The sequence below is a fragment of the Hippocampus comes genome, unplaced genomic scaffold, assembly GCF_001891065.2.
Source record: "Hippocampus comes isolate QL1 unplaced genomic scaffold, H_comes_QL1_v1.1 scaffold17, whole genome shotgun sequence".
Classification (NCBI taxonomy): domain Eukaryota; kingdom Metazoa; phylum Chordata; class Actinopteri; order Syngnathiformes; family Syngnathidae; genus Hippocampus; species Hippocampus comes.
Genome location: NW_017805002.1, coordinates 3,129,487 through 3,147,102, shown reverse-complemented (window position 1 = coordinate 3,147,102; position 17,616 = coordinate 3,129,487). Strand labels below are relative to the sequence as shown.

Sequence of the window (17,616 nt, the reverse complement as noted above, 5' to 3'; positions counted from 1 at the left end):
TATATATATATATATATATATATATATATATATATATATGGCACGCTTTATACAGATTATACAGAGACAGAATTAGGACTGGCTCTATCTCATGAAAAAGATCAAATGAGAGGTTGGCTTTTGCTAACATGACATCCAGTGGTCAGATTTCATTGGGCCAGTGTGGTTGTGCTTGCACAGACGAAACAAGGACATGTGACATTTCAGGCATAGAAAGCATTTCAACTTCTGGAGGCAGCAGTTTATGCACTATACTGTCTGTATGTGACGCACAGCCACACTGCCTCATGCAAATATTGCCTGCCGCCACGCTCATTATTTGTCCAAACATTTGAGTATGTGGTGGTTATCAGAGAGTATCACTGGTCACACTGTCACCCAATGGTAATCAGTGATAACACTGCAGCTCGGTTTACCTTTCACCTTTGACCCGATGGCGCTTTGGCTACTGCTTGGAAGTGGCTTGTTTATTTTGAAAATATGTCTGCATTCAGATGATTTTATTTTTTGCATCCACTTGATGACATAAAATTGAGGAAATTCAACACACATTTTTTTCAGCGTGGCTCTAAAAAGTCTCTTCACCCATGTTCAAACAGTGAAATAGGAAAATGAGGCCAATATAAATCCAGCATTAATGTGGCCTACGGACACACCAAAAATATTTTCAATGGGAAGGAAAAACAAACAACTGTCTGATATTAGATGGTTGCATAAGTGTGAACACACTCTAAGAAACTTGGATGGGGATGATTTCAGAAAGAACTGATCACATGCAAACTCATGTTAGATAGGAGTCAAAACACACCTGCCACAGCATTAAAGTGTCTCTGATTAACCCCAAATAAAGTTCATCAAGCTCTCGTAGGCTTTTCCTGACAGTGTAGGATTTTTGCTATCCACTTTAAATGTAATTAATTAAATTTAAATAATGGCATGTCTGAGGTGAGAAACTCAGTTTGGGGGTGGTTATTAGGTACATGTGCCCCTCTATTACACCCCAGTCCATCAAAATTGAGAACATTTTTCCCACAGACATATTGCTGAACATTTACTTGGTTGTTTCATTTCACACTTGACCACAATTGTATCCAAACAATAAAAAATGAATTTCCCAACACGGGGCAAATATTCACATCCGTGCATCAAGTATCTTCTCTGAGGCCAATTTGAAGGAGGGTAACAGTACCTTAAGACAAATAGTAGTCAGGAAGTGATTCAGGCACAGATGTATGGTTTATTTAAAGGAAGTGCTGACTTGATACTTCCTGGAACTGCATGCGCACACGCGCACACACAAAGTCTCTCTCTTTTTGCCGACTGTTCACTTTTGGCCACATAAAACCTAGTGTTATCGGTACAAACACTTAGTACCCTCTCTTTGCCCTTCAATGTACAGCCTTTAATCTACTTCTCCTCCATAGCACGGCGGCAATGTTTGGAACACCTGCACACGTGAAGACCTGCTTCTGCTGTGTGGAGAGATGAGCCGATATCGTATCTTGTCACTGTTGTTTTGAAATATTTGCACAGAATATGAAGAGAAGATGCAGTGTGGACAAAAATCAGCAGTGTCGCTGTAGTTGGGATACACTCCATTCTGCCTTCTTTTGGTTGTCACGGAGACCCAATCCCTTGAGATGCTTGTCAGCAGTGGGAGGAGGCCAGGTGCTCGGTTGGTGGTGGTTCAAGTCCAGGTCACATGAGCGCACCAGAGGGCATTTGAAAAGCATTATGGAGGAGATTTACAATACAAATATATTCATTTGCAATTGAAAGAAAAATGTAAAATATTTTAATGAGGTGTTTTGAATACTTAAATCAAACGATAAAACTGGTTATTTTAGGAATGATACTCCCCAAAATAAAAACTAGATTATAATAATGAAAGCATGTCAAATATTGACGCCAAAGGGCCAATCTGATGTCGAGTCGAAACATCATATGTCACAATTTGGTCAGTTTCGATTTTTTAGAAATCTATACTATGGGTCAGTGAGTCCACACATGCATTTTGTTGTTGTTGTTGTTATTAAAATTATTGGCCAATCAAAAATGGCTTTCTCTGATGCAATGATGCAAGACTAATGGTTAAACAAATATGCCCGTTTTCAGGGTCTCCTGAAAAGTGACTATTTGGAGCGATATGATATTTAAGTCTCAGTAGTCACATGACGTAGTCGCTGATGGTGTAGTGGTACACACAACGGACTTGTGTGCAGGCAGCGTGTGATCGGTTCCCATTAAGTGACAGTGTGATTGTGGGTGTGAATGGTCGTTTGTCTCTATATTTTTCCTGTGACTGATTGGCGACCACTTCAGGGTGTAGTCTGCCTTCAGCCCGAAGTCAGCTGGGATAGGCTCCAGTAACTCCCTTCGACCCTGTTCAGGTTAAGCGGTGTTGAAAATGGATGGATGGATGGATGGATAGTCACATGACCAAGACCAAGCATGTCAACCATGCTTATCAGAGAATTCTGGGTAATCTGAGCCACGTTCATGTCGTATCTATGGCCAGGCTGGCAGGCTGCATGCACTATGTGTGGTCATACTCAGTGGACTCAGCATGACTTCCTTCTGAGGAGACGGTGCTTCCTGTGGCATATGCTCTCATGCAGGACTTCCTTTTGTCTGAGTGGAGGCCCCGAGCCCACGTCTCCGTAAAGACCAGTGAACTTTATGAATGGCGCCCGGAGTGCAATTACACACACGCCACAGAGCAGATGGACGGATGGATGGACTCATGAATGGCAACAACCTCACTTCCTGCTAGTTCCCGCAGCACTAAGTCGCCGTTTTAGGGCACGCTCAGGAAATATCACGGGCGGGCAAGGAAAGATAAAACACTGGCAGCTGTGAATAATTGCTCCAAATGCACATGCTGCTTTTACTTCCTCTAGTTTGTTATGAACGAGCTTCAAGTGAAGTTCAAGTGTGGCCCCGGGCACGTATATGTTAGCTTCGGAAAGTACTGCTGCCAGGTGCCACTTTTACGGCATGTTGGTGAGTGGACACAAGTTTTCAAGTGCCAATAAGGTCAAAAATCTTCTTTGAAATATTATGTTCTATGTGCCCCCACTCATCCAAACATTTGTCACTATAATCTGTATGCTCTGTTTGTTTCCCACTGGGCCGGGCTGCAATATACTCTGTTGGGGTCGCTACCGTACAATTAGTTTTGTATTTTTCTGCATTAAATCCTTCGGCCCACAAAACCATTTTGAAATCCATAAATTTAATGTGTTGAATTCACTTGGTCGTTGTATGTGCCCATTGGTGCTACGTATGTATCTATCTGTCTATCTATTGATCGATCTATCTATCTATCCATCCATCCATTTTCTGATCTGCTTAATCCTCACAAGGGTCGCGGGGGGTGCTGGAGCCTATCCCAGCCATCTTCGGGCAGGAAGCGATGGACACCCTGAACCGTTTGCAAGCCAATCGCGGGGCACACAGAGACGAACAACCATCCACGCTCACACTCACACCTAGGGACAATTGAGAGTGTTCGTTCAACCAGCCTGCCATGCATGTTTTTCGCAATGTGGGAGGAAACCGGAGTACCCACGCAGGCCCGGGGAGGGCATGCAAACTCCACACAGGGAGGCCGGAGCCGGGATCAAACCCACGACCTCTGCATTGTGATGTCGACGCGCTACTGGAGCACCGGGCCGCCGATATCTATCTATCTATCTATCTATCTATCTATCTATAAAGAGAGAGAGAGAGAGAGAGAGAGAGAGAGAGAGCGAGAGAGAGAGAGAGAGAGAGAGAGAGAGAGAGCGAGAGAGAGAGAGAGAGAGAGAGAGAGAGAGAGCGAGAGAGAGAGAGAGAGAGAGAGAGAGAGAGAGCGAGAGAGAGAGAGAGAGAGAGAGAGAGAGAGAGACAGATTTAATATATTTTTTAATTTGTGAATAGGGGAACCTGCGGATGCCTACACCATAAATATGTGGGGGTTCACTGTACATTCTTGACAACTAATATTCGGATGATTCTTCTTCATGTGTGTCGGTAGTTCTATATCATACTGCCCCCTGGTGTCCAAGATATGAACACCAGAAGGAGCACAAAGGCTGGACAGGATTAATTGCTTCTCTATTTATTTCAATGGGGAAAAATGATTTGGGATATGGTCATTTTGAGTCTAGCTACAACTCTAAATTTAAGTTTGAATCAAAAGTCGAGCTATCTATTCATTTGGTTCTCCGCCCAAGCAAAAATTCAGGCATCAGTGACTCAGTGGCTATAATTCGCCAATGTCCCACACTATAGCAGACAACTCCACTGCATGCAGCACACACTGCAGCACTTTCTCTCTCTCTCTCTCTCTCTCTCTCTCTCTCTCTCTCTCTCCCTCTCTCTCTCTCTCTCACAACACCTGACTGTTTTATCAGAATGCTAAGTCATGCTACTTCAGTACTCAACCACCACCATCACCATCATCATTTTAAATCCATCCTGGAGCTCACACGGAAGGGAGTCTTATTTCAAATGTGACCTTCCTGTAACATAATGTAGTGTGCCCGAAGGAAACGCTTACCTTGACTTGAATTTCACACAGTGCGGGCGCATGCACGCACGCACGCACGCACACACACACACAAACACGCACACGCACACACACACGCACACGCACACACATTTGCTCAGGCGACATGAGGGGATCCCTGCTTCAGTGACACAGTGTCACTGGCCTTCTGAGTCATGCTCTTTTTATAATACATTTTCTGAAAAGTAATATTTTGTCCTTTCATGCAGTCCAGAAGTGCATAGGCTCTGAAAATAAATGAATATGTTCTTTTATTAGAGTTCCGATTTTTTTACAATTGGCGTGTCCCAATGCTTTTGTTCATTTTAGTTTAACTGACTAAATTGTTTTTTTTTTTGCAATGAATCAATTATGAGCAATTAATTGTTAATTTTGTTTAGATTATTACAATCCATATGTTCTCATTGTAACAATAAATATTCAAGTTAACTGAAGATAGTGGATGGTTTATTATACCTAGACTTTAATTTTATTTAAAGTATTCGAAGATTGCCCGTTATAGAGTGGAAGCTCTCTTCTATTTGGTTATCCCAATAATATAATTGCCCAAGTATTTTTTTAACATTTTAATGAAAAAAACCCCCAAACAAACAAAAAACCAAAATATAAACAAACAACCAAACATTTCACTAACAAGAAGAGTCCAGTGACGTACCATTTGCGGATTTATATGGCATGGACGAATCGACACAGAGAGTCGAAAACCCCTCAATTTCTAGCAAGCCCATTGGTGGTATGTATGTATATGTGTGTGCGTGCGTGTGTGTGTGTGTGTGTGTGTGTGTGTGTATATATATATATATATTACACACATATACTGTATGTAAAGTGAATTCAAATTCAAAACACTTGGGCAACTTTCCTATTAGGCTACGAACAACTTTGGTTCAATCCATGCTGCCATGTGTTTGGTGTCAGTTGCTGGGCAGTATTCACTGGGCTCAGTCGTAACATCACCCATTGGTGGATGAAAAAAAAAGGGTTTTGCCTCTCATTTGAATCACGTGTTATAAGTATGTAGGCCCCTGGGCATGTTAAACCACTACTCTGTATTAACTACAAAATATGTATTGAAAGAAAGTTGGTGCATATTGTTATATGAAGGCCAAATCCAGAGTCGCCATGGACCAGTGGTCTTGTCTAATCCTGCTGGGCGTCCATCTGATGATCCACGACTCACTCTCCCCCCATCCTCACTTCCTCTTCTCCACCCCCAGCCTTGTCTCCATCTGCACCCCTCTGCCTCGATGAGGATGCTTTGGCGAGGAAGTGAAGTGCATCACCGTTGCAGTAGGTAAGATACGTACAGCGGAGGTGGGAGACCAACGCGCTGGATAAGGATAAGATGGTTTTGGTATGAGAATAATTCCCAGATAAGGATTATACGCATGAGGCTTCCTGCGTATAAAGAAGCACAACATCAAAAGAGTGAACATTTTAATCTTAATCCTCTTGCCTCACATGTGGACTGTAAATCTTGAGGCAAACATCCTAATCAGTTCATAAATGAATCAATCGGGATTTGGGCTTAGTTCCCACCCTCAATCATCTGTTTGCTTCCCAGTTTGTCTGGAAGGTACATTCAAGGGAGCTAGACCAGACGTTGAAACATGCCAAGCCAAGGGGGACAAGTGACAAGTTCAAGCCCAAAATCCGGCTTCCATCCACCCACCCATCCATTATCTGATCCGCTAATCCTCATGAGGGCCGTGGGCGTGCTGGAGACTCTTTCGGCTGTTTTCGGGCAGTAAGCGGGGGACACCCTGAACTGGTTGCCTGCCAATCGCATGACACACATAGACAAACGACCATTCTCACTCACAATCATAGCTAGGGACGATTAAGTGCCGTGGTCCATGAAAAACATTTAGTTGAATCGATAATCAGCTACATTAATCGCATGGACTCGGTGAATCGTCCAGACTTTAATCCGGACTCTGTGGCTCGGATGAAAGAACGGTGTGGGCCTCATATGGCCCACTTGCCCTATTTTGCCCACCCCAAAAGCATGCTTACATTACAGTTCACAAGCTTTTCCTTGTTATGTCGTGCTTTGATCACCATTGGCACTGCACGTACAAGACTGGTGCGAGATCCTTCGCATTGAATTAAAAGTGGCTAGCTAACGCAAAGTGAGCCATGCCCGGCCGGTAGCCTACACGAGCACACTCCTGACTCATTATTAATGGCTGTCCTGTCACGGGGTACCTGGGAAAGCCATTATGGAGACAGTGAGAGGGATCAGCGTGTGTCGCAGCCTTGATGGACTCTGCCAGCACTAACCTTGGCGAAGCCTCATAAATCAACAAACAGACCGACTCGCTCCCATGCCCCCCTTCTATGTCATGGGATTCCCGCTGACCTATGGCCATTCTCCCGATGTCATCTGCGGCCGCGGTGCCTCCTTCGCCACTTCTCTGAATGTTGCACATGCGAGGCCATTGATCCATGTTGTTCTGCCTGCTTAAAATAGCTTCAGCTCTATTTTTGTCACCCTTAGATCTATTATTAATCAATGGTTTGTTGCCAGGGAAGCTTGCAATTACATAGATAGATAGATAGATAGATAGATAGATAGATAGATAGATAGATAGATAGATAGATAGATAGATAGATAGATAGATAGATAGATAGATAGATGATTTACACACACACATACACATCTATCTATCATCTACAGTATCTATCTATCTATCTACACACACACACACACACACACACACACACACGCGCGCGCGCGTGTGTGTGTAGATATATATCTATCTATCTATCTATCTATCTATCTATCTATCTATCTATCTATCTATCTATCTATCTACACACACATATATATGTGTGTGCGTGTGTGTGTGTGTGTGTGTGTGCGTGTGTGTGTGTGTGTGTGTGTGTGTGTGTGTCTGTAAAACAAGTGGGATTAGGATAATTCAATTTGTTGCGGCTCAGTTCGAGAGGCTATGATGCACTTTTTTGGGTCTTTTTTTTTTTAAAGATTTCAATGAACTTGTCAGTACTGTAAATGTGGTTCACATACATCTCTTTAATAACAGACAATTTGATACATATCTCAATATGTTTCTAATTCAATTCGATTAAATTCATCTTAATCTTTGAAACAATCTTTGAAACAAAAAAAGTACTGGAACATGTCACTGGTAGATTTTTCTCGCTGTGCAGTTGTTGCCTTTTAGATGGATTATTAAAACTTAGACATTGCTTTTTTGTGGCTTTGGGTTTCACCTGTGAAAACTGCATATGCTGTTGAGCAAACATGAAGACCAGAGAGCCCAAGAAAACCATTTTGAAGCTGAGGGAAGAGGGAAAATTAATCTCAGTTATTGTAACATTGAGCAACAAACATTGAGCATAGCCATTACAATAATTCGGAATGTCCTGAAAAAGAAAGAAGCGACATGTTTTGAAGATCTGACAGGCCAAGTCAGTCACCGAACCTGAACCAAATAGAGGGAGAAATCCCCAGAAACAACCAGGAACTGAAAGAGGCTGCAGTAAAAGCCTGGAAAAGCATCTCAACTGAACAATGCAACAGTGTCGTGAAGTCAGTTAGTCACAGGCTTGATGCAGTTCCTGCAAGTCAGGGTTATGCCACCAAATATTAAATGTTATTCACTTTCAATTCAGGTAATGTCTGTTCCAATACTTCAAAAGTTGGTGGCTTCAAAAAAAAGATGTTTTGTCCAAAAAGAGTGACTGATTCGATCAGTGGGTTTAGGCAACTGAGCATTTAGTTTGGACAATGGGGTTTAGAAAAACAGTAAAGCACTGAATTATCAACAAAAAGCGGTCCCTCTTGCTGCTCACGCTCCCGAGTGTTCACCTTTGCACATCATTTGTGCTGATCTCATTACCTTTTTTTTTCTTGCTCCTGCTTGATAGCCGCTTCTCTTAGTCCAACCCTTTCATTTTTTAACCCCATAATCAGCATCATCATCATCATCATCACCCTCAACCATCATCACAAGAGACGTGGAGGAAGAAGAGGAGGAGGAGGAAGAGGAGTAGGAGGGGGAGGAGGAAGGGGGACGCAAGGACACACCCGCCCGCGCACCGTCCTCGGCCAGTGCACGTGGCAAGGATGCAGCAGCAGCAGCAGCAGCAGCAGAAGGAGGAGAAGCAGTCAACATGAGGTGATTCCCCAGCAGTACCGCAGTGGAGATGCACTACAGTGACGATTACCTGTCTTCATTTTGTAGATTAAAAGCATTTTTTATTCCAAGACAGGAGAACTGCTTGTCTCCAAACGGCAGTATCAGCAGCAGAGTCCACTAAGATGTCTGCAGGTATGTACATTCCGCATGAATATTTACATTTGGTCCATGTATTTTACAGTTGATGCAAGCCTCTCTTTAAAAATAACAGTGACAGTCCTCCCACTCATCACCCACGCAATGAAGAGAATATTTTTTTTCTTCCCTTGGCTGCTGTTTCCTTCTGCTCTTCAATTATTCACGTGTGTTTTTGAATATTTCAAACACGGCTGTGCAGTGTGTTCGAAATCCTCCCCTTTGAAAAAAGTCTTTTAGTTTCTTCGGCGCAAACCTGACTTAGAAGCAGCCAATACCTTTCTGAGTGTGTGTGTGTGTGTGTGTGTGTGTGTGTGTGTGTGTGTGTGTGTGTGTGTGTGTGTGTGTGTGTGTTGGACTGCAGTGATGTTGTCAGCAGGGTGCTGCATGCGTGGCTTGTGGTGCTGGCCGCATTGTTGTGTTCATGCATGGCTTTGCCGTGAGAAAAAGGGGGAGAAAAGGAGGCGCTTGTGGTTTTAGTTCCCAATTGCCCAAAATGCAGCAGATCGGGAGTCCTAATTTATGAGCTGCTGCACTGACTCTGCCTGCATTGAAGCAATTGACATGCAGGACACACAGCCCGCTGGCGTATTAATTGCACTCGAGCAAGTTTGAGGTGATTCTTGTATAAAGGTGCAAGTTGGCGAAGTATCAAGTGTTACCTGTCTCAAGTTTATTTGACCTACTTGTGCGACTGTCCTACATGCAGTCCAGCCCTGAGAAACGCCTGGAGGATTCTCCGCACCCGGACGCACTACCGCACCCCCCGTGAAAGGTGCAGTCCTCGCCCAGCCGCCATTTCCCGCCACGATGACGGTCGCCACGGGCGATCCGTCCGACGAGGCGGCGGCGCACCCGGGCCATCCGCTGGACTACGACCCGGAGGCGGACCACGAGTGCTGCGAACGGGTGGTGATCAACATCTCCGGACTGCGCTTCGAGACCCAACTCAAGACCCTCTCGCAGTTCCCCGAAACACTTCTGGGGGACCCCAAAAAGAGAATGCGCTACTTTGACCCGTTGCGTAACGAGTACTTTTTTGACAGGAACAGGCCCAGCTTCGATGCCATATTGTACTACTACCAGTCGGGCGGGCGGCTAAGGAGGCCGGTGAATGTCACGCTGGACATATTCTCCGAGGAGATCCGCTTCTACGAGCTGGGCGACGAAGCCATCGAGATTTTCCGCGAGGACGAGGGCTTCATCAAGGAGGAGGAGCGCCCTCTCCCCGACAACGAGTTTCAGAGACAAGTGTGGCTTCTGTTTGAGTACCCGGAGAGCTCAGGTCCAGCTCGGATTATCGCCATCATCTCCGTCATGGTCATCCTCATCTCCATCGTCAGTTTCTGTCTCGAGACCCTCCCCATTTTCCGCAACGACGAGGACGACATGCACAAGTCCCACGCTGAGATCTTTTCCCCCGAGACCAACACCACAGTCATCAGGTACACGTCCACCTACTTTACCGACCCCTTCTTCATCCTGGAGACGCTGTGCATCATCTGGTTCTCCTTTGAGTTTCTAGTGCGCTTCTTCGCCTGCCCCAGCAAAGCGGGCTTCTTTGGCAACCTCATGAACATCATTGACATTGTGGCCATCATCCCGTATTTCATCACGCTGGGCACAGAGCTGGCAGACAGTCCGGATGACGGTCAAGCTGGACAGCAGGCCATGTCTTTAGCAATCCTCAGGGTGATCCGACTGGTGCGAGTGTTTCGAATTTTCAAGCTCTCACGCCACTCCAAGGGGCTCCAGATCCTGGGCCAGACCCTGAAGGCCAGCATGAGAGAGCTTGGACTGCTCATCTTCTTCCTTTTCATCGGTGTCATCCTCTTCTCTAGCGCGGTGTACTTCGCAGAGGCCGACGAGCGTCAGTCCCAGTTCGAGAGCATCCCGGACGCCTTCTGGTGGGCCGTGGTCTCCATGACCACGGTGGGCTACGGTGACATGGTACCCACCACCATCGGGGGCAAGATCGTGGGCTCCCTGTGTGCCATCGCTGGCGTGCTGACCATCGCCTTGCCCGTGCCCGTCATCGTGTCCAACTTCAACTACTTCTACCACCGCGAGACGGAAGGGGAGGAGCAGGCGCAGTACCTCCAGGTCAACGCGCCCAAGAGCGAGTCGGGCGAGGAGCTGAAAAAGAGTCGCAGCGGATCGACCATCAGCAAGTCGGACTACATGGAGATCCAGGAGGCAGTCAACAATAGCAATGAGGATTTCCGCCGGGAGAACCTCAAGACGGCCAACTGCACGCTGGCCAACACAAACTACGTCAACATCACCAAGATGCTCACAGATGTGTAGTCTACCGTAGAGATCACTGGGGGAAACAAGTAATACAAAGGCAAAAGAATTCAGGAATGAGATGCTTTTCACGCCAGGCTTCACTCCTGCCCTTAGCACTGTCACACAGAGCCAGATTTGTTTGCATTTGCATGGAGTTTCCTGAGTGGAAGAAAAACTGAAATGTCACACTAATGCCAACCAAAAATAACCAATGAGGGGGGGAAAAAAAGCTTTTTGAAGTTAAGACAACACACTGAAGTCACTTGATCCCTCACTTCCCAGGGTGCATTGCTTTGCTTTAGGCACAAAATACTTAGGCATCACCATAGAAAGAAAAAAAACAAAACGTGACCATATAGCGGGTCCGTTCCCAGGTTTGTTTCTCACTGCTAGTTTTTGCAAGGATGAATGACAGCCGTCGGCGCCACAAACGCTCGTGGTGGGACATTTTAGTAGTCAGTATCTGATGAGTGACTGAGAATGGCCTTGACGCCTCGCTGTTTTGCTCTTACGCGACGTGTTACTACGATGCAAGCTCTCTTCAAGATGCTTGCCCCGCCATTCACCCAAACTGGTCTTATACTGCGGAGCTTTGAGGACAACTTGAATGTTTCTTCTCGGGTTTTGTTTGGTTGGGGTTTTTTTTCCATGCACAACATAGATTCACGTAGCCTGTAGTTAGGGACTGTTAGTCAGTCCAGGGGGTCCAATGTTTACGACGGTCCGGGCAGAGAATGTTTCATGTTAACTACAAACAGCATGCAAATAATTAGTGGCACAAAGAATCACGAGGCACAAGAAGCCACATTCGTTGACCGTGGTACTCGCGGTTTTTCATCGAACTGTTTTACATTTATGGCTTAAAACTGTTTCAGTCATACAAATATTGGCTCAAATTTAGTGGCAGGTTGTGCATCTGGTGCATCAATACGATACAAAACCGTGATGACATCACACAACTGTGCTGCATACATTATTTGGAACTGTTGAGATTGAATATTTATCAGATAACAAAAATACCATGCGCACCAGAAATACTGATTATTAAATAACGTGTGGCGATCACTACATGTGTTTTGCGAAAGGATAACAAAATTGCTGATGTTATTATGGCCCACTTATTTGGCAAATTTGAGATCCGATAAAGAAACTTTCATACTACCTTACCGACAGTCGTGTTCCAAAATCCGTACAAATTTGGTTTACACCACCACTGTAGGATTGGAACTCAAACTAGGGACCCTCTGAAGATGCATAATATATATTTGGCGGGTAAATTCCCCCCTACAGGCCAAACATAGAAACACTCAAGCTGGGCATACACTGCGAAATAAGTGTGTTCTCTTCTGATTGCAAAATGACCACATTTTGAATTGCGACATTGTTAGTCCTGGAGCTATGGTCAATTCAGGGCTTGTGCTACAACGGTTCGTTTGAGGTGGCCATAAAGAGCAAGGAACAGGCTTTAATGTACCTGTGTTGCTTTTGTTTATGGCATTCTTCTTCTTGATATGTTTGACAGTCAGCAATAGTTGGAACACACATTACTGCCACCAGACTGGGCTTAAGTGGAACCAATGGTTTGCGAAATTGCGAAATATGGAGATGTTGTTACCCTATGGGCAACATTTTGTTTTGTGGACGTGTGTGGAGATACATTGGTTTTAAGTATATTGACATCAATGTAAAACTGTTCATAGTAAATTCTCCATTCGATCGATATAGGATCTTCAAACAAACAGAGTTTTGAGGAAGCCCAACATCAATAATTATTCTTGGGACTGAACAAAGTGGAGCTGTTTCAACGTATTTGGCAAGTTCTACAAAAAAAAAAAAAAAAACCTCATTGTTGGTCATGACGCCTGCAAAGCAGAGGCTGAGCTGCACTGTGTTTGTTTGCAAAGTAGATGTGTGGCTAGATTGCAATGCAGTTCCACTTTCTGCAATTCCTCAATGAATTTTGCGTGAACTTTTCCACCCGTTTAGTACGTTATTGGTCATCGTAGAGGTGGTGCTCGTGAGTTGCTATGAATGACTTGCCATTTACGAGTCCGTGTCTGTCATCGCAGTAGCCCACTATGATGTTTGCATGATGTGCGGGAATAAGGTTAACTGCAATAATCAAAAGTATGGTGGCCCTCAAAGGTTAAAAATGGTACACTGTACTACTTCGCGTAGCACTTAAAATGATGTTTGACGAACAAATATTTCTTAGATTTTTCTTTAAAATTCCCAAATGTCTCAGTGTATGCCCAGCTTTATTTATTTTTTTTTTTTCCACAGAGAAAACACGCACACCCACCACCAAACCCTGACCTTCCACCTAGAAGCCTTCGCCAGGTTGCCGTAAAAAGCACTTTGAGGTCGCGGACGTTATTGAGCCGTTTAGGACGCTGTGGTTACCATAGCAACTTTTGAGAAGAATGGATCGAAAAGAATCTTTCCTAGTCTTGCATGACATCCTGTTCATCCGTAGAAGCATGACTTCAAGCTTCAAGAAGCTCACTGCAGAGATTTAAAAAAAAAAAAAAAAAAAAACGATTTAAGATGTATTTATAAATATAGACCGAATGCAAATACAGCACACTTTCACCAGAGACTTGTGATGCAGATTATTGCCATAATGAAGCTAAAATTTAAGAGTGAGTGCCGAAGACACACACTCCTACACTCCTGCTAGTCGATATATTTAAAACGAGACACGGGTTTCAGTTGGCGTTTGATTAGCACAAATGCCTGGAAAGATTTCAGGATGGTGTCCAGTTAAGGATAGCTGCCATTGCCGCAACACTGCCAAGTCAGGCAGTCCTAACCATCTGTTCATCCATCCGTCCGTCCATCGATCCATCCATGCTGGGGGTGATATTCAGCATCACTGTAGCAGACCTTGGCTGTCCCTCCTGAGTCCCAGTTTTAACATTTGTCTGATGGCTGTCGACTGATGGGCGAGATAGTGGGTAGCGGGCATTGGTCTGTTTGTAGCATGTGGCATTTTCAATGAATTCTCCACGTCGAGGCGCCCGTGTCTATTTTTAGGCTTCCGACATGCTACAGTAACAACACGTGTCACGCCACCGCTGCCGATGCGCCGCCCGCCCATCCACCCACGTCCGCTGCTCTCACGCAGCCCCTCAAACGTAGGGAAAAGTCAGCTGAAATGAGCTACTGACAACTGGAGAGGAAAAAACTTTTTTCTGTTCATTTCTGCACAGAACTTCAAAATGACTAAAATGAGTTAGCCCGCTCTAGTTGTCGGTGGCTCAAAGGAAGATACCAATTTTTTGTTTCTTTAGCAATATTTCCCTTTGTTAAGCGATCAAAAAGCACTTCAAATCTCACTATGTGTATGCAAGTGTGAAAAATATGTTCTCATTGGGACTTTTGTGAGGCCGATGCAGATTCCAATATGGCAACAAAAAAAAAAAATTCAGATAACCAATTAATCAAGAGACAAAAAAAAAAACTATAACGAATAAAGGGCGACACAGTGGTCAACTGGTTAACGCGTCGACCTCACAGTGCAGAGGTATCGGGTTCAATTACGGCTCCGGCCTTCCTGTGTGGAGTTTGCATGTTCTCCCTGTGCCTGAGTGGGTTTTCTCCGGGGACTCTTCTTCTTCCCACATTCCAAAAACATGCATGGCAAGTTAATGGAAAACTTTAATTTGTCCCTAGGTGTGATTGTGAGTGCGAATGGTTGCTCATCTATGTGTGCCCTGCGATTGGCTTGCAACCGGTTCAGGGTGTCCCACGCTTGCTGCCAGAAGACAGCTGGAAGAGGCTTCAGCTCACCCGCGACCCTTGAGAGCATAAACGGATTAGAAAGTGGATAATGAATAAAAGAATTTCTTTTTGGATTCCTTTTAGCTTACAAAAATGAAGATATGAATTACAGGCAAAACACTTGGCTGTTTGGCGTTACTTTGCTCTTTCGTATATTTTTAAATTTACAACAGAGAGAAAAATTGACAAGAATCTGATGATTTTTTTTCATGGGTGGGAATGTTCACTTTTCACTTTCACGTCACTTTTCAATCCGTTTTTGTGGATTATCCGACTAAATTCCTGTGAGAACAGTAAAAGAGGGTGCAGCTGTGTTGATGCATCATTTATATACAGTACTGTACCTTTTAAATGGGATGACAACAAAAAGCATCTTCGCCTCTGCATGCTGGCACATTTCTCTAAAAGTGTTTTTTTTTTCTTTCATTTAGGTCAAACCTATTGTAGCAGGAATGCCCAACATTGACTTTTGTGTTGAAAACACACCCAGCTGAGTGGAGTCAACTTTTATTTCTTATATTTTCCCATCATTTTTGACATTACATTGGCATTTAAAATTCACTCCGTGGAAAAAGTTGGAGAAACGCTGGGAAATCTATGCATTGCTTTTCATACGAAATTATTTGATGGTGGTCACCAATGTGATCAGCAAACACACTCTTCTATTTGAAACAAACCTTGGAGCCCCCTCAAGAAATGTTGCAATATTCTGCTGTGGGATAGCTCAATGAGATCTTTTCAGATTGTTTGGAGGTTTGTTTGACCTGCATGAAAACACGCACACGCACACACACACACACACACACACACACACACACACACATAGGAGAAACAAGGTGACCAATATGCAATATGTATGCATGTGTGTGCTCAAGAAAGAATGGCTGTGACTTTCACACAATATTGTACAGTTGTTCACCCATCTCCTCCACCCGTCTGTTATACGGCTGAATTTACGCCGCATGGTTGAAGTGAAACAATTCCAATTTTGTTTTGGTGGAATAATTGGGACATGCAACATGACAAATTCCAAAATGCAATACAAATCATCCAATGAGGCATTGTTTATTCAGATTGCAAAATGGCAAGAAATCGATTTTTTACAATACTGTCGAACTGAGCCGTGTGTTTGTTTGTGTTTGTATATATATATATGCACAGTAACACCTCCACCATACGACCCGCCCCCTCACTCCCCATCAGAATTCAGCACTTTGACCTGCAGTGTAAATTCCGCCAAAGAGGCCCGGAAGCTTCGATGGTGGATGATGGCTTTTCTTTTTTTTTTCTATGAAATGTTGAGATTGATGTACATTCGAGCAAAGGCAATATCACAGGTGACATGTGGACTCAGCAAGTAATAGGATCTGCACTTTACAAGACAACTCGGACAATCTGTGGACCAGAGAACAACATTTAGTCCTTCCGACATGATTGAGAATGCTGACAAGGAGATAACAATGAAGCCAATAATAATAATAATAATAACTCAAAGGTTTGGTGTTTTTTCTGTATTTTAGTTTAACTTCAGACATCTCGCTTTCCCCTGGAAGGCTAATTTTAGCCCAAATCGATGAAAGGCCTCTTTTAGTGCTATTCTGGGTGCGTTTCTGCATCTTTGTAGCCGCGGGGAGGCGTGCAGGACATGTTGAAAACGCCTCCCGGTGTCTTCAGCATCAAGCGCACAGTGCAGCTTGAAAGTGAACGGAGCCTGAGCTATTTTTAGCTTTTTGCTTCAAGAAGGAGAGACGAATAAGGAGAGGAGGAGGAGGAGAACGAAAGGAGTGTTGAGAGGAGTTGATATTGATGCAGTGCGAACATATCTACTAATACAAGTCGTATCTCATCGTACGTAATCTTAGCCGTCGTTTTAGGTTTGAAATCGCAATCTTCAGGAAAAACACCATCTTTCTGTCACCTACAAATGGAAAAACAGACTTGCGGGGGTGGAACCTCACGGTCTAGCCACAATGTATAGAAAGAGCATACACGATGCTAACTTGTGGCCACGAAATACTAATTTCTGTCACAAAAAAAATGTAGAACTGTGGTATGACATAATTATGAATTACTAACAAAAAAATTGAATTCAGCTTTTTAACTTCAATAACACAGAAACACAGTTTAAAGTAATTACAACATTTGAAGGTGGTAACGCATTTTTATGAATGTAAATTATGTTATTGTTTTTCAAATTGGTGATGTTATTTAAAAGCTGTAATATGTCTTATATATTATTTTTATTTTTTACAGAATTAACGCCTTCAGGTGGATGCCCCCGCCCACACCCCCCTTTTGTCCCCATTCGGGTGGAATGCTCACATTTCCTTCAATTTATGAAACAAAGAATAATAACAAAAACAACTACAACAATAATAATAATAATAATAATAAAAATAGAAATAATAATGATGATAAGAATAACACCGGGTCATTAACATTGCATCAGCATCGAGAACAAGCCATTTTCAACACTTTACATTGGTCCATAATTTGTTAAAATTAATACTAATAATAAATAAAACAAAATAAAACATAACAAACCCACAGGGGACTGACAATTCGGATTGATTTTTTTTTTTAAAGTGAAATTTACCAAATTTGGACAGATTATGTTTCCTCACAACAGCAATTATATTCTTTATCATTTGATCATGATTTTATTATTGTATGCTTTTAGTGATTTTGCAT

The 17,616-nt window shown here is 43.6% G+C and overlaps 1 protein-coding gene across 2 annotated transcripts; it reads left to right on the top strand.

The window, feature by feature from the left end:
• Positions 1–8,335: 8,335 nt before the first annotated feature.
• On the top strand, positions 8,336–14,586 carry LOC109506873 (potassium voltage-gated channel subfamily A member 2). Of its 2 annotated transcripts, XM_019855892.1 has the most exons (3): positions 8,336–8,697; positions 8,788–8,850; positions 9,563–14,586. In XM_019855892.1, the coding sequence occupies exon 3, from the start codon at positions 9,664–9,666 to the stop codon at positions 11,158–11,160; it is 1,497 nt and encodes a 498-aa protein (XP_019711451.1). In that variant the 5' UTR covers positions 8,336–8,697; positions 8,788–8,850; positions 9,563–9,663; the 3' UTR covers positions 11,161–14,586. The 2 variants fall into 2 exon arrangements, with proteins under 2 accessions (XP_019711451.1, XP_019711445.1); XM_019855886.1 differs by having other exon boundaries at positions 8,336–8,850.
• Positions 14,587–17,616: the final 3,030 nt, after the last annotated feature.